General features: G+C 46.4%; 1 protein-coding gene across 1 annotated transcript; it reads left to right on the top strand.

Moving 5' to 3' along the window:
• Positions 1-1043: 1043 nt before the first annotated feature.
• MFAP1 (microfibril associated protein 1) lies at positions 1044-16726 on the top strand. The gene is made up of 9 exons (XM_029575190.1): positions 1044-1247; positions 2980-3199; positions 4206-4335; positions 8061-8248; positions 8625-8733; positions 13323-13483; positions 14886-15045; positions 15696-15785; positions 16056-16726. Exons 1-9 carry the CDS (start codon positions 1166-1168, stop codon positions 16236-16238), a joined length of 1323 nt encoding a protein of 440 aa, XP_029431050.1. The 5' UTR covers positions 1044-1165; the 3' UTR covers positions 16239-16726.
• The last annotated feature ends 4406 nt before the right edge of the window (positions 16727-21132 follow it).

Raw genomic sequence — 21132 nt, 5'->3', positions numbered from 1 at the left:
CATGCAAAAATAAGCAATAAAACAGAAATCAGAAAATCCTTGATTGTGAAGAAGTGTAAGTAAATACAGCGTTCAAGTAGACTAATATACAAGAAGAGAAAACGGGCAGACTAGATGGACCTTGTGGTTTTCATATCATATTATGTACCTCGAATTATTTTCTGCTTCCCCCTTTGTCTCAAAAAGAATCACAGTTTTCCCTTTTGCAGAACCATTGTATTTGAAAAAAATTCTGGTAGGTTTCTCTTAAGTTCCATTTTTCTTGCTGCTCGTTAATTTTATTCAGTATGAGGACGCTGTATTGTAAAAAATTCCTTTTTCTCATTCTGTGCCTATGACAAATGCATTGCTTTAATAAAGCCAATTGATGCTTTAAAAAGTTCTGGCTCCGGGACTCCCAACTGTCCGATCTCCGAGTTGCGCCGACAAATATCAGGACGTCAACTGACATTTCAAAATCCAGGCCCCGGAGGCTTAGGCCTAACCTGAGTCATTTTTGTGTTTTGCAAACTGTTTGAATAACTTCAGCCGCATTTGAATCCCCGTCTGCCCTGCATTTAAAGCCAGTCCCTCAGTCATCAAACGTCATGGACAAGCTGCTGAAAGCTGTGTATAATGGAAGCCAGAACTCCCGTACTACAAGCAACACTTCTGCTCTCTTTTAAGTGGCTCAGCTAGGCAGAGTGTTTTACTCCGTCACCCACAATCCAACCGTCCAACTCAAACGTATTTCAATGGGACTTTATGACAGGTCAGAAAACGTCCCTGGAGTTAGCATTTGAAAGCCAGGGCCATTGATCCATCAGGGCCGAGGCACTGTAATAAGCGCAGGCTTCCACCAACGCTTCCTCGTGCAGCCAGCGCCTCCCGCCGGCCGCCGCGCGCCAAACGCGCAGCTCCGCCCCCCCCCCCTGTCTTTCCCCGCCTCCGCTTCTACCCCTCCCCCTAACCATGTTCCTGACGGAAGGGCGTCCTGCGTGTGACGTCATCTACGCCCCTCCCCCTTTCGCCTCCGCTTCTCCCCGCCCCGTGTTCCTGTCGCGTGACGGAAGCACCTCCTCCCTGTGGCGTCATCTCCGCGCTCGGGGCCCCTTCTGGCGATTTGAAAGCGGCTTTCTCTTGTTCCCGTTTTGGCCCGTTTGGAGCCCTACTCGGTGCCTTCACCATGGCGGCCCCCAATTCTCTTAGCAGCAAGCAGCCGCCCATCCAGTCCACGGCCGGAGCCGTGCCCATCCGCAATGAGAAAGGTAGGCCCACCGGCTCTCCGGCAAAGGCACTAATCGAGACTGGGCTTGGTGTTGTTAGCAGGCCGCGCGCGCGCGGGGGAGGGGGCTCATATAAACACGGATAGTTCGTGTCAGTGGGAAGTCCAACAGTGGAGCTATAACTAACTTAAATCCTCCGTACAACGAGAGTTTAATAGCTGGAGTCAAAGAGACTTTCCCATTCTGTGCTTGCGGAAATAATCTTTATTGAATAAAGCCCTAAATGATCTTTATCACACTCTTAAAACAGTGCCAGATGTCTCAGAAGATTAACGTTTGTTTCTCTGATTTCTCTTATGTCTTCTAAATAATTTTTTACGTCTTTACATATAGTTTTTATGCCTTTATGCTTAAAAAAATGGATGTGCTTCTTACGCATGTACGCCCTTAAATCCAGTCTTTAGCTGTTTCTCCTGTACTGTACATGTATTGGGGTGAATACCTGTATGGGGCTTCTGATGAGGCTGCACCGCAGCACCCTCATTTTCCTGGCTTCATAGTGAATGTGACAAAGCAGGAATAGTTTTGAACACTTAAAACCATGATTTTTGCACAAAGAATTGAATTGTTTGGAGAAACTTGCTAGTATTATATTTGAAGGCCCGCTCTTCTGTGCATGCGATTCAGTAAAACAAAAATTCAAATTAGGGCCTGCGGTAAAAAGAGGCGCTAGGGACACTAGCGCGTCCCTAGCGCCTCTTTTTTTTTTTGACAGGAGTGGCGGCTGTCAGCGAGTTTGACAACCAGCGCTCAATTTTGCTGGCGTCGGTTCTCAAACCCACTGACGATCACGGGTTCGGAAACCGGACGCTGGCAAAATTGAGCGTCCGGTTTTCAACCCATGGGCCGATTAAAAAAATTTTTTTTTTAAATTATTAACTCTTGGGACCTGCAACTTAATATTGCAATGATATTAAGTCAGAGGGTGTACAGAAAAGAAGTTTTTAATGCTTTTCTGTGCACTTTCCCGGTGCCGGCAGAAATTAATGCCTACCTTTGGGTATGCGCTAATTTCTGAAAGTTAAATGTGCGGCTTGGCTGCACATCTTACTTACTGAATCGTGTGGGAATAACTAATAGGGCCATCACCATGCATTTGCATGTTGCGGGCGCTGTTAGTTTCGGGGGGGTTGGATAAGGGGTAAAGCTAGTGCGTCCAAACGCGGGTTGGAGCGCACTGTACTGTATTGGCCTGATAGAACGTAAAGTGTTTTAATGGTTCAGTTTGAGTACTAGTTCTTGAAGTATAGACTTTAAAAATATTGTACCGTGCACTGCTTCCTTTTTACACAAGAAGGAGGTACTGAAGGCAAAGATCTGCCTTGTGTTTTTTGCAGATTTAAATGAAGAGATCTGGTAAAATTACTTTAGTTTGCAGTCAATTTTTCATAAAATCTTCTAGGGGTAGGATATGATGTTGAATAATATTGAAAAGGATTTCTCTTGCACCTGGATGGTATCCTATCAACCCATGTTTTGACTATTAAGATGAATGTGGTGCATCCTCCACACCTTTTATCTGAGATCATTGGGGCAGAATGACAGATGGCTTGTGATTAGTCTAGCGATGCTAGTCAAATACAGATCAGAAGTTGTGTTGAGAATTAGAAACATAGGATGGTAGATGGTCATATATTGGTGAATGTTCTGGACATTGGTGGAAGGATATAGATAGGAAAACTCTTAGGGTGCTGAATGTGCTGGTCATACACAGGTGAGATCTCCATGGAGAAAGTGAAGGTGAAGCGCTATGTCTCTGGTAAAAGGCCAGACTATGCGCCTATAGAATCCTCTGATGAAGAAGATGAAGAGTTCCAGTTTATTAAAAAAGCAAAGGAGCTGGAGGCAGAACCAGAGGAGAGGCAGGAGGAGAGCACCAGTGATCCCCGTCTTCGGCGTTTGCAGAACCGCATGAATGAAGATGTGGAGGAAAGGTAATTCTGATTCAAATCTTTCCGCTTCCTTTCCCAGGAAAGTACAAACAAACCCAGTATTGTGATATGTAGGAATGATTTGTCAGGGCTGGAGAAATCCAGGCAGCCAGGTCAACTGGGCACCTAAAATTCAGAAAAGAAAAACATAACAGAAAAGAAAAGAAACAATGTAACAAAAAAAACTAAATAAAAAGCTAGCAAAATAAGAAGAAAAGCCAAAGCAAAACAACAAACAATGTAACAGCAACAAAAAAAGGAGAAAAAAGAAAGTTTTTTTCCCTAGTTGCTAAACATTTTTGACTGGTGCCTAAGTTTTAGAAATGTATTTTCAATGCTGGTTTAGGTCTTTGGAGTTGGACATAATGGGACACATTACAGCATGGGTTGAACTTCCTGGTTGCACAGCTGACTACACTTTAATTCTTGGCACAGGCCTGCAGCCTGGCAGAAGTCTGAAGGAAAGATGGGTGGAAAGGCAATCAGAGTTTTGGAAGGGTAGATGATGTGGGCAAAAAGGGCAGGAAGAGGAGGTAGTGGAAAGAGAGCATAGAGAAGCATGAAAAAAAATAAAACTAACCCCTGCAAGCAAAGTCTTTTCTCACTCCCAAAAAAGCTGAAAGGTCAAAGTAAGCAAAAAAAAAAGCAAACGAAAAAGAGAAAATCCAAAAGCAAAAATTAAACCGGGAATAAAGAAAGAGAAAGTAAATCATATTTCCCTTGGTCTTAATTAATTGACTGACACATTTTCTAAACAATTGCCCACTCTTGCATTACAGCCTTATGACATTACTACAGATTAATTGCCTCATGTCTCTCCTCTTCCGTGGTGCAGTTTTCTGTATATCAAAGATTTTATGAAATGACACAACTTCTCATTTTCCTATTCCTAATTTTGTAAATTTCAGAGTATCTATTTTAAAGGAGTGTTTTGTTTTTTTTTGGTTTTTTTTTTTATGAACACTGAAATGTATTTTCCATATCATACGTTGTTTTTTTGTGTACTAAGGTTGGCAAGACATCGTAAGATTGTGGAGCCTGAAGTGGTTGGTGAAAGCGAACCAGAATCTGAAGCAGAAGACTGGCGCATGGATCGAGAGGACAGTAGTGAGGAAGAAGAGGAGGAGATTGATGACGAGGTATGTCCTGAAGAAAGGAAGCAATAATGTTGTATGTGGCTTTCCAGTATTTATAAAGCTCTGTTTTGTCTGTGTCTGCTTTTCAAGGTACAAAACGTGCCCTCCTTGAAGCCATCTGACTTTAAATAAGGAACATTGATTTGGTAATGCTGTGATCTGTGGACAGCACTGTCTGTGTCCTCAGATTTCTGGTGTTCCATGAATTTGACTTGGGTTGCTCATCCTAATTAAATTCTACTTTACTGTTCATACCCCAGATCAGTCCAGACTAGTGGGCTTTGCATTCCTAACAGCATATAGAGGCAGAGAATATAAACTTTTCAGACAATGCTACATAACCTCGAGTGTCATCTGCAGTCCCTCAGTATTTCCCTGTACGTACGCAGATCAGTCCAGACTTCTGGGTTTTGCCTCCCTGCCAGCAGATGGAGACAGAAAGTTTCACTGACAGGTAGAAGTGCAAGACCTGCACTTCTACCATAAATAAATAAAATAAATATTTTCGATTCCCTAGCAGCGTTAGTGGGAGAGGCAGGGGAATTCCCTCCTCAACTATTGCTGGAAGCTCCTTGTCCCGCAGAGAGGCACCTGCACTGAGGAGTCGTCTCTGGTTCTGGTACAGGTCTTCTGCTGGTTTTAATTTCCTTATGCCCAAAGCGTGTTTAGCGAGATGCTGGTTCTTGGCTCCAGCCTCCATGGATTCTTGGCCAGTCAAGAGGCCTGAGTTGTTGAGAAGCTCTTCAGGCCAATGTTTTTTTTTTCTGTGCCGGATGTTAAATGTATCTGGGCCTAAATGCGCTTAAGGTGCTGGCAGGCTTTACTTATTTGTGTGGTAGATCACTGCAGCAGTTCTTTTCTCGTAGGCATAGGTATGTGCGCGCGCATTCTCACTGTATGGCAGTTGCATGTGTTGGGACCTGTGCGGGTAAGGCCACAGCCTAGATTTGAGTGGATATTTGAGCAGGTACTTGTGCATGTAAAGCCGCGATCATGTATTTGCACGGGTACTTGTGTGCACACGACCATGGCTATACAAGCGCGTATTTACACATGTACTTCTGTGCGTACAACCAGCATGAGTCCTGGAGGGGTGTGCGTGTACGCCCAGGAGGCTGCCTTGAGCCGGAGATCAGGAGAGCTAGGTGCCAGAGACAAGCAGGTCCAAGCGCCTTGCTATCTGTGAGCCGTGCCGTCTGATAGCAATTCAGTCCTCACTCTCCGTTTGTAAAAGTGCTGTTTAGAGGCTCAAAGCAATTTGACTACTACAGCTTTTGCCCATGTTGGGACATGCCATCGGCCTATGGTGTCTCTAGAGGGGGAGACAAGTCAGTGGTCAGTTCTTCCTTGTTCCTGAGGGCAGAAGTTTCCGGGGGAGAGGTTGGAGAGAGCAAGGTTGGGCCTGTGGCTCTGGTATAGATCCATCCTCCTCCTCCTCCTGGGTGGAATGTTTCCAGGGCCTGAGACCTTTCTGCAGGGGTGTTCAGCGAAGGCGAAGCAACCTATTGTAGGGATCACGTGCTCGGGCCTCCCATTTGTCATTCACGGCGGGCAAATACTGCAGGGAGACTGTCTCTGGTAATGTTCAAGGGGGTGTGGATCATGAGAGAGAGGATTCTGATGGGGAATTGGCTTTCTCACTTCTAGAAGAGGGAGAAATTGCATATGATTGAGAGCCGCTTTGGATTCTGCTCAGATTTTTATTTTTTTCACAGAGATGTCTTGCTGAGTTAGTTGGCTCAGACCCTGAACATGCTTAGTATGACCGGAGGTCAATTTTAAGTTAAGCGTCCTGTATCCAATTCAAGAGATATTGGATTTAAATAAGGTAAATGCAGCTCTCAAGGTTCCCTGTTTTCCATCTGGAAACTCTGAGGTCTGTCATAGCGGCAGTATGCAAGGGAGAGTTCTTAGTATCTCTTGCCTTGACAGGCTTATCTGCAGATGGCCATCAGGCTGGAGCACCAGAGATTCCTGAATATTTTTGGTTTCGAGCCCTTTCCTTCAGCTAGCGATGGCTCCACGTTCCTTCATCAAGGTGATGGTGGTGGTGGCAGTTGCATTGCAAAAGGGAAGGGTGTGTTGGTGTTTCAAATGACATATTTCGACAATTATTTCAAAAGGTGCCGATGCGTTTGAAGCCTCTAGGATAGGTGGTGAACTTAGGAAAGAGCCATTTAGTCCTCTTACAAACTTTGGAGTATATGGGAGCTCAGTTCAACACACTGGTGGAGAGAGTGCTCAGATTGCACAGTCAGATTAGGCTTCTGCTAGAACTTTTGGTGCCCAGGGTCTGGAACTTTTTACAGGTCTGGGCTCTAAGGCATTGACATTGGAATTAATGCATTGGGCGTTCCCGCACATGCGGCCTCTGCAGGGGGCTCTTCTCCCGCTGGAATCAATTATTGGAAGAGTTTCATCTTCCTTGTCTGTTAGAGGGGGAAGCCAGGGATAGTCACACCAATCTCGAGTGTGCTGCAGAATTAGAGATTCTGAATTGGATAATTATCACTACCGATGCAAGCCTCTCTGGATGGAGGGCGGTGTGGCAAGATCAGTCGATGCAGGGCCAGTGGTCGAAACAGGAAGCCTCATGGCCTATGAACTGGTTAGAGACGAGAGTGATGCATTTCACGTTGCTTGCTTCTCTGCCAAGTTTACATGGCCTTCAAGTGCGGATCCTATCGGACAATGCGATGACGGTGGACTACATCAAGCGTCAAGAATGGAACAAAGAATTGGGCTGCAGCTCGAGAGGCCCGGGAGTTGATTCTCTGGGCAGAAGAGCACTTTGAGCGGCTGGCAGTGTCTCACATGGCTGGAGTTAACTACGTTCAGGTGGATTTTATCAGTCGGAGAAAGTTAAACCCCAGGGAATGGGAGCTGTCTGAGGCAGCGATGTCTCATTTACAGAGGATGGGGATATCCCAGCCAAAGAGAACCCCAAGGTGTTGCAACTTTACAACCGCTGAAAACACGGTACAAAGGAATTGGAGCTCTGGTGCTGCAGTGGACTTGAGGGATTCTTCTTTTGTCTTTCCTTCTGTGGCCTCTGGTGGACAAGGGATTACGGAGGATAGAGAAACATCCAGGCAACATGATCCTCGTAGCTCCAAAGTGGCCACATCAACCATGCTTTCCAGTTTAGGGAAACTCTGGTACATTCCACTGGTCTGGACTACTTTGGGGTATGAACAGGAAAGGAAAATTAGTTCATACCTGCTAATCTTTGTTCCTAGAATACCATAGATCAGTCCAGAATCCCACCCTTTCTGGAAAGTCTGTTGTATGTAGTGGAGAGTTGTTTCTCTACGGTGATTTTCAGGAGTTTCAATCCTGGTATTGATGTTGGGGAGGGGGAAAGATCCAGCAGGGGGGTGTTAATTAGTGAGGCTCTCATCTTAGCTTGGGTACAGGTCAATACTGAGGTACTGCAGGTGGCAAGCTGGAGTATGTAGCAGTGTCTGAAAAGATTTTATTCTCTGCCTCCATCTGCTTGTAGGGATGCAAAACCCACTGGTCTGGACTGATCTGGGGTATTCCAGGAATGAAAATTAGCAGGTAAGAACCAATTTTCCTTTGCTGCTGCATCACTCAGTACAGAAGTCAGATGTCTTTATTAGTATTTGCCCAGCAGCTTTTTTTCTGTATTCTGGAGTTTCATTTCACATCCATATGACTTCACAGGAATAGATTCTAAATGTGTAAATCGTGCTTATGTCCTTTAGGAAATAGAGCGTCGGCGTGGTATGATGCGCCAGCGAGCTCAGGAGCGAAAGAATGAAGAGCTTGAAGTGATGGAACTGGAGGATGAGGGCAGATCCGGGGAGGAGTCGGAGTCCGAATCAGAGTATGAGGAATACACAGACAGCGAAGATGAAACAGAACCACGACTCAAACCTGTCTTCATACGCAAGTGAGTGGCTGCAGCAAATTGTACTACTTAAGGAACAGTTCAGTAGTTCCCGAGAATTGTCTTAGTGTAATGTAATTGCAGATAGGTGCCATTTCAGAACTAAATACAGGATCTAGAATGGGAAATAGACAGGATGTATGAATTTGGGATAGGTCTAATGTCTATTAGTATCTTTATTGAAAGGGTAAAGATAGATGTGACATTCCCAAGAGGCAGTATATAGAGTTGGGTATTCCTACCATTTGATAGAAGGTGGACAGGTAAGATGTGATAAGCCCAGAAATGCAAGTGAATGAGAGATGAGATGAAATAGAATGCACTTGGGGAGGGTTTAAGTGCTTAGCTAGCTGACTGACTTCACAGATTTATATTGCAGGAAAGACCGTGTTACAGTGCAAGAGAGAGAAATGGAAGTGGCAAAACAGAAGGAGCTGGAGATAGAAGCAAAACGCATGGCGGAGGAGAGACGGAAATACACTCTCAAGGTATCCTGTCTCTGAGTGCTGTTTTCCTTTGTAGCAGTAAGCATGTAGATGGTTTCTTTCTGCACTGAAGATATTATGATGGGAGGAGTTCATACTCGAGCCATGTTGCAGTCAGGTGTAGGATCCATGAAAACAGATTGAAAAGGAAGACAGGTAAATGTTAGTCCTCGGAGGCCTGATCCTAGGTAACATGAAATAAAATCATCTTTCCTAGCATGTAGCCAGATGGACTCAGGACCAATGGATTGTGCTCCCCTGTCAGCAGATGGAGACAGAGTCAGGTTTCAAAACTGATGTCACTCTAGATACATCCCTGCAGTGACCTCAGCCCTTCAGTATTTCTCAGTCTCCAGCAGATGTAGGCATGCTTTTCCTATGGGGATCGGTGTACCTTTTAGAAGAAATTATACTTTTAAATTGGAGAAAAGATTGAGCCCTGCTCTCCTGCGGTGATACCCAAAGGTCCCTCCCCCAGTTGAGAATTCCTGAGGTGACCTCCAAGATCCCTCAGAGGTCTGCCTTGGTCGGGTAGCCGGTTCCCGGCAAAGACTTTGTTACGTAAGCAGCTGAAAAGCAACAGGCGCAGGAAGCAGAGCGCAGTGGTGGTGGCGGCCAAAGCCATCTCCCCCCGCAGCCGGAGCCTGTCTCTGTACTCAGCTGGTAGGTGCTGAGCCCAGGTAAGTTGTTTCTCTTTAAAAAAAAAAAAAAAAAAATTACCTTCAGAGAAGAGAGGTTTTGGCAAGACTTCCTCCAGTCTCCTTGCTCCGTACCGACAACTTCCCGATCCCGTTGGGGCATAGGGAAGCGAGCTTACAAGCAGGTTGAGTTTGTGTGGGCCCCCCCCCCCCCCCCGGTGGACTAGGCCCTGCATTAAACTTGGCACACCGCGGCGGCGCCATCTTGCGCACATCTTTGTGCATCTCGTATTGCCTACCCTAGAATGTCTGTGCACATAGTGTGTCGGCTATGTGGACAACCCTGTAGGCATAACCAGGCCCACTCGAGTTTCCCTCTCCCATGGAAGACCAAGCCAAGGGGTTACTCAGAGCCGGAGTACTTCAGTTAAGGCTGCCAATCCATCATCTGAATGGGAGGAGCTGGGCTCAGTAAAGCCCAAGGCCAAATCGCCTTGGGCTTCCTCACAGTCCTGACACAAGTTGGAATCCAGGTCAGGCTGCCCTAATATGACAAGCAGCACAGCGAGCAAGGCGCTTATATTTCTTGGCTGCTGGCGCCACTGGCAGCAGTAACTGTACGTTTGATCAGCTCGCGCTTTATTTATGCGCACAAATTGAGCGCCTATGCGGGGTGCAGCGAGGCACATGTACAGCCCGTGTGCTTGGCTTTTCCTGTATCCTGTGTTTACTTCATTGTGCGCGTAAGCACGTGCACGACATTATGCCTACAGGGTGTGCACAGAGCAGACACACTGTGCATACAGACATCCTAGGGCGAGCAATACGAGACTCACAAAGACGTGCGCAAGATGGCGCCGCAGCGGTGTGCCAAGTTTAAAGCTGGGCCTAGTCCACTGGAGGGGGGGGGGGGGGGTCAACCTGCTTGTAAGCTCACTTCCCTATGCCCCAACAGGATCGGGAAGTTGTCGGTACGGAGCAAGAAGACTGGAGGAAGTCTTACCGAAACCCCCTCTTCTCTGAAGGGGATTGGAGATTCGCCCCATTTACTGGCCAGTTTTTCCAATTCATTTCTGAATAGGAGTGATACTTTTAAAGGGCATCTTTGTAAGGTTGGTCTTGGAGGTTGTGTCGCCTGACCAATTCCGCAGCCATAGCTGTCTTCTGGCCACTACCACTGAGGCTACTCCTCTGGCTGAAGTACAGACTAAATCCAAGCCCATGTCTACTAAAAAGGCGGCAGTGGGTTCCATAGCCCCAGTTACCCCCGGCCTACCAGAAGATAAGAGGAAGCAGCTGCGGTGTCCCTCGCCTATGAGGGGCCGGTCCAAGGGCTTTCAACATTTCCACCCCTACAGAAACTTGATAGTTCAGAGGTCTCGGCCCTTTGGAAAAACTCAGTCCTTTCATAGTCTACAGCCCAAGAAAGGGGCAGGTTCGGGTTCAGGATAGTCTCGAACCTCCCAATGAAATTTTATCATCCCTTCTTCGGAACTAGGAGCTAGGGGGTCAACTGTCTCTCTTTTACCAAAGTTGGGTCGAGATCACTTTGGACAAGCAGGTACTGGAAGTCATATGAGAAGGATATGCGCTAGAACTTTGCAGTATCCTTGGGACGTATTCATGATGTCTCTTTGCCACTCCCAGCACAAAAATCAGGCAGTGGAGAATTTACTCTTTTAAGGCTCCTCAGTATGAAGGCTGTAATCCCAGTCCCTATGCCCCAGGAAAATACAGGGTGTTATTCCATCTATTTCATTGTACCCAAGATGGAAGATTCCTTTTGCCCTATCCTGGACCTTGAGGGTCAACTGTCACCTAAGAGTGAGTTATTTCAGCATTGGAAACCTTATGCTTCGTGATAATGGCCGTACAACCGGGAGAGTTTCTAACTTCCCTGGACCTATCTGAGGCCTACCTACATATTTCAATCCGTCAAGATCACCAACGCTTCCTACGCTTTGCTGTACTGGGTCGCCATTCTCAGTTCTGGGCACTGCCCTTTGGCCTAGCCACTGCACTAAGAACATTTTTTTAAGATCATGGTGGTCGTAGCGGCAGAGAAGGAATTGAGGTACTTGGACGACTGGTTGATCCAGGCCAAATCCATGGAAGAAAGTCTCTGGGTGACCCAACCAAGTTCCTGCTTCAGGAACTTGGTTGGGTAGTAAACCAAGTTTACTACCCAACAAAGTTCAGTTACAATGTAAACCGAGATGATATGTAAAATTTTACATGAATCCCGGTATAAAAAAATGTTAGTTAAACCTGGACAAGAGCAGTCTCAACTTTCCCAGTCATTGGAGTATCTGGCAGTCTGTTTGATCCCAGGCAGGGCAAGATCTTTCTCCCGACCACATGGATACAGTTGATGAACACAATATGCCTGATGATATGTAGCTATCTCCAAGTTCTCAATTTGATGGTGGCAACCTTAGTAGTGCTGTAGGCGACTGCACACATGTGCCCACTTCAACAGTCACTGCTGTCACATTGGAGCCCGAGGTCTCAAGACTATTTGATTCAGCTCCACTTACGGATTGGAGTCTGCCCTCACCTGGAGTGGTGGTTGTAGGAGGCTCAGCTGAGCAGGAGGGTGTCCCTGTCCTCCCCAAACTGTCTGGTTCTTACAATGGACTCGAGTCTCCGGGGCTGGGGAGCTCACTGTCAGGAACTCATGGCCCAGGGACATTGGACAGAGGAAGAGGCCCCCTGGAACATCAATTGCCTGGAAGGCCGGGTGATGAGGCTGGCATGCTTGCAATTCAGCCATAGACTCTCCAGGGTCAAGTGGTCTGCATAATGTCGGACAATGCAACGATAGTAGTCTACATCAACCGCCAGGGAGGAACCAAGAGCCAGCAGGTGTCTCAGGAGATAGACCTTCCTCCTTATGGAATGGGCAGAAATACAACTACAGACTATCTTGACCTCACACATCACAGGAAAAGGCAACATCAGAACAGACTTTCTAAGCAGGGAGCGTCTGGATATAGTCTGCCAAAGCCTTTCAACTGATAGTAGGTCACTGGGGCCTCCCGTCCATCGACCTGCTGGCCATATCTCACAATGCAAAGGTTCCCAGATTCTTCAGTCGCAGAAGAGATCCATGGTCCCTGGGGATCAACGCGCTCATTCAGACCTGGCTGGAGTTGCTGTATACCTTCCCTCCATTGCCCCTGCTGGGCAGAATCGAGCACCACATGGGGATTAGTCCTACTAGTAGCTCCAGATTGCCCAGGCATCCGTGGACATGTGGAAACTCCAGCGGAGGAGCTTCGGGCCCACCGAGGGAACCATACCACTGACTTTCAGTGGTCCCAGAGTCGCGGGCTAAAGCTGGCCAGGGGCCTGGCTCAACCCGAGAGACAACACTTCTGCAGGAGCCTGTCACCTCGGGGAGCAATTTTCTTTAATATATCCAGTCAGTCAGGACTGCAGGGTTAGCACCTCTACCATCTGCTGAATGGAGAGAAATACTGAGGGACTGTAGGTGGCACTCTTGTATATGTGGCAGTGCCCAAAGTTTTGTTCTCTACCTCCATCTGCTGGTAGGGATGAATAAAGCCCACTTGTCTGGACTGATCTGGGTATGTTCGGGAATCTGCTTAATATTCTATTGTCCTGGCCTTTGTCCAGCAAAATAAAACTCCAATATTTACCCAGAAAAACGAGTCACATTTTTCCACTGATTCTCTCCTGTTTTTGTTCATCACAGTAAACTCTGCTAAATTCCCAGGAAAGATTATAAAAATAAAAACTGAAAATGAAGGTCCTTATCTATAAGCTGGACAGTCCTTTTGGAGCATGGCCTGCAGTTTCACTATCTGTAGTATTGTGGTATTGGCTAGAAGTGACTGAAGGCTTTGGCTGCTGTTGCTGCCTTTTGAGAAGATGCACATGTAGTGTGTGCTGTCATAGTCTGTTCTTGCTGTTCCACATTTCTCTTTACAGATTGTAGAGGAGGAAACAAAGAAGGAACTTGAAGAGAATAAACGCTCACTGGCTGCCCTTGACGCCCTGAACACAGACGATGAGAATGATGAGGAGGAGTACGAGGCCTGGAAAGTCCGAGAGCTGAAACGCATCAAACGGGATCGTGAGGAAAGAGAAGCGTAAGTACGGTCTTGGTTTGAATAGCAGTGGGCTGTGAGTGCCGTGAACAGAAATCCTGGAGCCACCCCTGTGATATTCCTTCACCAAGTGGATGGCAGGGGGGGAAAAGGGGAATTAGATGCAGACGATAGCCAACGCTGGGCCCTGACTTTTATGGTTCGGGGTACTGATACGCAGACATTAGAGACAAACCACAGGCCTGCTTATACAGCCAAGTCCAAATGCAAAGCACATTCAAGCAGCATTGTCTGAATTATTTATTTATTTATTGGTTTTTATATACCGCCGCTCATCAGAGATATCACGTTGGTGTACAGAGAACGAAAAATACGCAATTGCGTTGTACATAAAACAGTATGATAACTGAGGAACAATACATTAAAACAGTTAACTGCAGTAACAGAAAAGATTATATAAATAATATATATATGGAATAGCTGTAAAAGTATAACTTATTATCATGAAGGCTACTCACCCTATAAAAACGTTGCTAGCAATTTTGTAATGGGTTTGACAATACTTGGTTTGAATGATAAATATCACTACCCTTAAGATAGGGCTTGGGGGTAACCAGCACAGAGCGGCAGTTGCCACCCTCAGCGGTGATGTGGGGGTAGCCTGCATGGAGCGGAAGTTACTGCCATCAGAAAACTTGCTGGGCAGACTGGATGGACCATTTGCTCTTTTTCTGCTATGTTACTATGCAACTGTTCTGCTTATTCTAGTAATAGTATAATGGGAAGGATCCCAGCAGTGGTCAGGACTGTTGTGAGTACTTTGTCCACTGCTGACAAGTCCTGTAGGGCCACCAATACATGGAGCCCTGCTAGCCACCTACAAGCATATTGCAGCACACATCAGTTGTGTTATAAGAACACATCTCACCTGTGCCACCTTTAGCCACAATCACTTCCTCTAGGCTCTGGATTTTTCTTAGAGGTAGATCATGAAATTCGTGCTATAAATGTCAATCTCTAAATGAGCTAATGACAATCCCCTTCGTTGGGTGGATTGACACAAAAAAGGGTTGAATTAGCACACGTTTCAGACTTATGGTAATGCCAGTCATCAAGGCTGAACGCTGGCTACTTTCATATACATTCATAATTTAATAATCTTAAAAAGAAATCTGTCTAAAATGGAGAGTATATTTTATATTTACTTACCTCATGCTTGGATCAGAAATGGCTGAGCATTCAGGCTACACACTTAAGACATTTCCTTGGAAAATATAAATATCAGTAGGGGAAGATATTTGTAAGTGGATGTGATTGGGGAGGGGGCTGGAAGAGAAGCAGTGTTTTTTTTAAGTACCCGGTGTGCTGTACTGGGGATTTTGTGATCTTAGCTTCAGTTTGTTACCATGTGTACAATATATTTGTATGCATTTTTCGGTGGCAGGATTGAAAAAGAGAAGGCAGAAATCGACCGCATGAGGAATCTGACAGAGGAGGAGCGCCGTGCTGAGCTCAGAGCTAACGGCAAGATCATCACCAACAAAGCTGTGAAAGGCAAATACAAGTTCCTGCAGAAGTACTACCACCGAGGAGCTTTCTTCATGGTGAGTAGCTCCTTGCTGCTTGCACTGTACTGTGGGAGGTAGCTTAGTATATTTGTTCCTATTCCACAGCCACCTCCTGAATTCCTGCTTCGTCTGTACATCTCATCTGAATTGCCTTTTTTCCCCATCCTCGTCCAAATGCTTTTTGTATGTGAAGGCTCCACCTCATGGCTATCAATCAAGTTGTGTGTTTCCTATCTGATTTGGGACTCCTTTGTGTGCATTTAAGACTGAGAGGTTCCAAATTGATGACTGGGTGAGGATGTGTTGACAAGAGGCAATTTCATAGGTCTGTCTGTTTTACATCTTTGTTTTGATGAAATATGGTGTGATATCATTTCACCAGGCATAGCCAACCATTGTTCTTTGTCTGGTTTTAAGAACCACTACTGAATATCCAAATTATTCTGTTTGTGCTAGAGCCTGAAAAGAAGTTCACCCTTCTTTTTTGGAAGTGTGCTGTTAAGTCAGGTTCTCTTTATTCTGAAATCTGTCCTGTCCCCTTTGGAATGCTGTTCCATATTACCTGTTACCCTGTATCTCAGGGTAAGCTGAAGGGTTTGTTCCTTTTACACTGCATGCTTTTGTTAGATGATCAGTAACCTAGGAAAGTGACAGGGTTTTTTTTTTGTCCACACTTCTTTTTATAGGATGAAGATGAGGATGTGTACAAGCGGGATTTCAGTGCTCCAACTTTGGAAGATCACTTCAATAAGACCATCCTTCCCAAAGTCATGCAGGTACAGTCGGCCATCTTCCCTCAGCTCCATTCCCACCCATCCACATTAAGGCGCTTCATGGAAATCAAGAAATGTGGGTTCAAATGTGATTCAGGAAGTTGCTGGGGACACAGCTTAGTAAATCGCTGGAGATGTGCATCCATTGAGAGCCTCCTGTCTTTAAGCTTGGGAGTTCCAGGACTGGAATTGTAGAGGCTAATACCAACATTAATACTCTCCTTCTGAAACCTGCTGATTTATGTAAAGGTTTTTCTTTTTTTCCTTTCGTAGGTCAAAAACTTTGGACGTTCTGGTAGAACAAAATATACCCACCTGGTGGATCAGGACACAACTTCCTTTGACTCTGCCTGGGGCCAGGAAAGTGCTCAGAATACAAAATTCTTCAAGCAGAAGGCAGCAGGAGTGCGGGATGTTTTTGAGAGGCCCTCTGTTAAAAAACGGAAGACCACCTAATGCACTGCGAACTTCCTACAGCCCAGCTCTGGACCTTTTGTACAGTTCATGACTTATATTTTGATTTAGAGCTCCAATACAGTAGAAGTAAAACGTGTCTCCTTTTATGATTCATATAGGGTAGGGACCACGGCGAATGAGATTCCCACATCCTGTTTTTGTATAAATTGGACTGATGCTGTGTGAGCATAATTGTAAATACTCCTGGATAGATGGACTTTGCTACATTTTATGTTTTTGGAGAAGGCCTTGCGTTTCTGCTCTGGAAAGTGCCACCTTGCCTTTCCTTCTCAGCAGCAGTTTTGGCTCCTTGATCAGGTTTCTTACAGCTGGGGAGAGCTGTTGAGATGGGAGGGGAGCCCAGGCAAGCAGAAGATCAGATGAGTTGGTGCTAACTTGTAATTTTTTAGTGGCAATGTCCCTTCTTCTGTTAATAGGTAGAAATACTTTGATTTAATTGTAAAATAAAGATTTTATTTGGAAGGAAATTGGTCACTGTGGACAAGTGTGAACACTTTAACACTCTGCTTATGGTAAACCTACATCTAAAAAAGAAGAGGTCTGCTAAACTCTTCTTAGATTGATTCATTTGAACTGAGTATAAATATATCATTTGGGATAGAAGCTTACAGAGCCTGCATTCATGTACAAACATTTCTTTATTTGTTGTCACTTCATCATGGGGTAAGAAGCTGAATGGCCTATTTACTAAAGGTTTTCTCTTATTTTGTGTCTGGGGGAAAATACTTAGTAAATAGGGCTCTGAATTGGTCTGCTACTAAGTAATAAAGGAATAGAATATAGGTAGTGTGAGTCTTTATAGGGTGCAGTATATGCATAATGTAAGTGGAGGGGAAACTGCTCAGTGTAGCAATCTCAGATTTCCTGTACATACCCAGATCAGTCCAGACTCCTGCGTTATGCATCCCTGCCAGCAGATGGAGAAAGTTAAACTGATACTGCCTTATAAACCTTAATGCCACCTGCAGTCCCTCAGTATTTCTGTCTCCAGCAGATGCCGTAGAACCTGCAGTTCTGCGCTTTTTTACTTTAGGATTTTTGAGCCTTCCTCCCTGGGGTTTTATTTTGGGTTCCTTCAGGTTTCGTTCCTGTGGTTCCTACCCTGTCTGGTTGAGGCTGACAGGCCAGGGGTTGTCACCCTTTTGTGCACCCGGGGGGTGAAAATCTGGTTGTGCAGTTCCCTCTGCTCAGGTGGCTGCAGGCTCCATGGGGGTTTTTTGATTTTGAGTCCCTTTGTTTCCTGAGACTGCCTATTTACTTTTTGGCGCAGGTTTTGAGTCTCAGTGTAGGTTTTGAGTAAGTTTTCAATTTGGGTGGAAAAAAATTTTTTTTTTTTTTTTTTTTTTTTAGAACACAGGACAGAAGCTTAGCAGTGTGGGCAACTTCCTCCTCAGCTTGCCGGTAAGATCGGCCCGTTTGAGAGGGGGGGGGGGGGGGGACGGGGACGACTGTTTCCTTAGGCTTGTGTGCGGTCGTTTTTTCCCCTCTTCAGCTCCTTCCCTCAGCATGCCTCATGGTGCTGTGTGCAGAGCCTGTGGCTCTGCTCGATCACGTTTAAATCGGGAGAATCTCTGCGCGGTCCGTTCTGAGGGCAAAAAGGGTTCCCTGCATGACAGGGCTTGAAGCTCAGACACCCTTCTGGCCGAACAAATCACTACTAGGAAAGCCACCTTCAAAGTCAGGTCTTTTATGGTGGCCTTCTTAAGAGGCTCAAACGGCACTTCACCCATGCCCCTGAGAACCAAGTTAAAGCTCCAAAAAGGACACAATTTACGAACAGGGGCATGCAAATGGTTCGCACTGCAAAGGAAACGTACCACATCCGGATGCACAGCCAGTGTCGTTCCATGAATCTTGCCCTGCAGGCAGCCCAAGGCAGACACCTGCACTCTCAGGGAACTAAAGGATAAACCTTTCATTAGGCCCTCTGTAAAAAGGCCAGAATCTGCACCACCGATACTTGCCAAGGAATAACCCCCTGCTTCATACACCAAGACTCTCTAAACCCAGACATATGCCAAGGAAATAGAGGTCTTATGAACTCGTAGAAAGTAGAAATAACATCTTCCAGATAATCCTTCTTCCTCAACTGCCTCCTTTCAAAAGCCAAGCTGCTAGACAAATGCGATCCGCTTGATCTAAAAATATAGGGCCCTGCCGTAGAAGATTTGGTAGATGGCCCAGCCTCAGGGGGCCATCCACTGCTAGATTGATCAGGTCCACAAACCAAGGCCTTCGTGGCCACTCTGGAGACAAGAAAATCACTTTGCCTGGGTGGACGTCTATCCTCCTTATCACTTTGCCCACCAGAGGCCATGGAGGAAACACGTAGATCAGAACATCTTGTGGCCAAAGAAGCAGCAGGGCATCGACCTCCTCTGCTCCGTGCTCTCGTCTGCAACTGAAGAAACAGAGTGCCTTGGCATTCCTCTGAGGTGCCATCAGATCCATATGAGACATGCCCCATCTGTGAGAAATGAGGGACATTGCCTCCTCCAATAGCTCCATTCTCCAGGATCCAATTGTTACCAGCTGAGATAATGTGCAGGCAGACTATCAGACCCTGCTATGTGCAATGCTGCTATCAATGCCAAATGCTGTTCCACCCAGGACATCAGCATTTTCGCTTCCAGAGCAATTGGCTGACTCTTGGTTCCTCCCCGACGGTTGATGTAGACCATTGTCATTGCATTGTCTGACAGGACTAACTGCTCGGTTGGGCAGAAGGGGAAAAAAATCTCTTTAGAGCCAATCACAACACCCTTGTCTCTAGGCGATTGATAGACCAAGTCGCTTCCTCCGCTGATCATTAGCCCTGCACCGACTGGAATTGACAGACAGCCTCCCCATCCGGTGAGAATGGCATTGGTGGTCACTACCATCCATTGAAGCACTTCTAGGTCCAACCCACGCCCCAAAAGGTCCTGGCCAAGCCACTACCACAGACCAGACCCGGTGAACTCTGTAAGCGGTAGCAGAAGATGAAACTGCTCTGACATCGGAACCCACCGGGATAGCAACGCTTTCTATAGAGGTCTCATACGAGCACGTGCCCACGGGACAAGCCCAGGGCAGAAACCTCAAATCTTCTTGAGGTGCACCTCAACCTTCCTATCCTGGAGATCCTTCAGAGCTGCCACACCACCACACAGTCAATATGGAAGCATCCACCTTCGGCACCCTCAAGATCTTCAATCTCCTCAGGCAAGGGATAAAGTTTGTCCATAGCCCTACTAACTTTGAGACCTGTCTCAGGGGTATCCCACTCCTTGCTCATCAATTGCTTAACCATCCTATGGAAAGGAAAAGTCCTGGCCGGGCCCCGTAAACCCACCATGACCAGATCTACCATGTCCTGTTCAGACTCCTCCTGCAGAACTGCTATTCTCAGCTCCACCAGGACATGCGGGATCATAGGGCCCAGCTCTTCTCTCTGAAATAGGCAAACAACCTTAGGATTGTCCACTTCCATGGCAGGAATCTTCTCCGGCTTCTCCTCTTGATCCTGACCACTGTTAAGAGGGAGGGCACCCCCGATCGGACTCCTCCGAGGAAAGGTCATCTGGGTACCCTGCACCACTGGACTGACTTTCCAGATCCTCGTGATCCCTGGCATCTCCAAGCACCTGGGCACCTTCCTAGGCAGCCCCTGAGAAAGCCAGCGCCGGGGGCGAGGAACTCCTCTTGGACCTACTGGCCAAATACACTTTGTGTAATAAAAGCACAAAATCTGGGGAAAATTAAGGATGACCCCCAAATCCCCATCCAAGAGATCTTCACCCGACTGTTCCTTTAGGGCCTCCCAGGCCTTGTCAGGGCTCAAATCAGCTGGCGATAGTGCTAGCGGGAGATCCCTTCCCCCTGCCGCTCTCTACTCAGCATCTTTAAAAGTTTTCAAAATGGTCGCCATTCCTGTGCTTAGCGGGATTGGCCTTGTCCTCTGGAGCAGCTGGCAACTTATCAGGGCTGCGCTGCTTGATAGATGCTGTAGGAGCTCCCCGCAAGGAACCCTATCCACCGGAGAGGCAGCATCGGCCAGCCTTGAGCTGTGAAGAATGCTCTCCATACGCCAAGCAGCGGCTCACGTGTGGCATTGCCCAACGCGACTCAGATCACATGGCAGGCACCTATAACAAGCGGGATCGGGAGCCTCGATAAAAATTCAGCCTGAATGCTATGTTCCTGGTTGCCTCCAGCAACAGTGCGAGTAGCAACCACCGCTTTATAATCCCTTCTAATTTTTTTTTAAACTTTACGAACAACCAGAAAAAGGATTACTTCCCCGAAGAAGGGGTTTAGAGCTTCTCACGATCCTTGCGAGAGGGAGCCAGACCACCAGCTGTCACCCCCCGCTGCAGAAGGAGCAATTGCAGGGTCCCCAACCCCTGCCAATTCCTGGGAGAATTCTTCCTTTTTTTTTTTTTAAAACAAGTACAGAATGCAGGTTTTGCATCATCTCCATCTGCTGGAGACAGAGAAATACTGAAGAGATGCAGGTGGCACACAGCGTTAAGAGGCAGTGCCTGCAAAACTTTCTCTGTCTCCATCTGCTGGAGGGGAGGCAAAACCCAGAGTCTGGACTGATCTGGGTACGTACAGGGAAAATTTCATTAGCCTTGATATTGTGGCAGACTTAGATGTAAAGTACTTATATTGCCAGTTCCAAATAAGGAATCAAACGGTAAGATTCAGCTATTCTCTGCAACGTTGGCATGGCACTCACAAAGTGCAATATCAATCACAACCTTCTACCCATACACCACTGTATTCCAGTGTACCCTAATTGTGCACCCACAAATTCAAATCAATCGTATCACTGGTCATTAATTAATATGAATAAGTGTTTGCCAAGTATATGTAGGCCCCTCACTCT

This window comes from Rhinatrema bivittatum, chromosome 13 (assembly GCF_901001135.1).
Source record: "Rhinatrema bivittatum chromosome 13, aRhiBiv1.1, whole genome shotgun sequence".
Taxonomy (NCBI): domain Eukaryota; kingdom Metazoa; phylum Chordata; class Amphibia; order Gymnophiona; family Rhinatrematidae; genus Rhinatrema; species Rhinatrema bivittatum.
The sequence above is the reverse complement of the archived record's forward strand: the minus strand, read 5'-3'. Positions and strand labels throughout refer to the sequence as shown.

What these genes read in the sequence shown, in the direction of transcription:
- MFAP1 (XM_029575190.1), top strand. Translation starts at nt 1,166, where the DNA reads ATGGCGGCCCCCAATTCTCTTAGCAGCAAGCAGCCGCCCATCCAGTCC. An exon ending in AATGAAGATGTGGAGGAAAG is followed by an intron (nt 3,200 to 4,205) that starts GTAATTCTGATT and finishes TTGTGTACTAAG; the next exon opens with GTTGGCAAGACATCGTAAGA. An exon ending in ACCGAGGAGCTTTCTTCATG is followed by an intron (nt 15,046 to 15,695) that starts GTGAGTAGCTCC and finishes TTCTTTTTATAG; the next exon opens with GATGAAGATGAGGATGTGTA.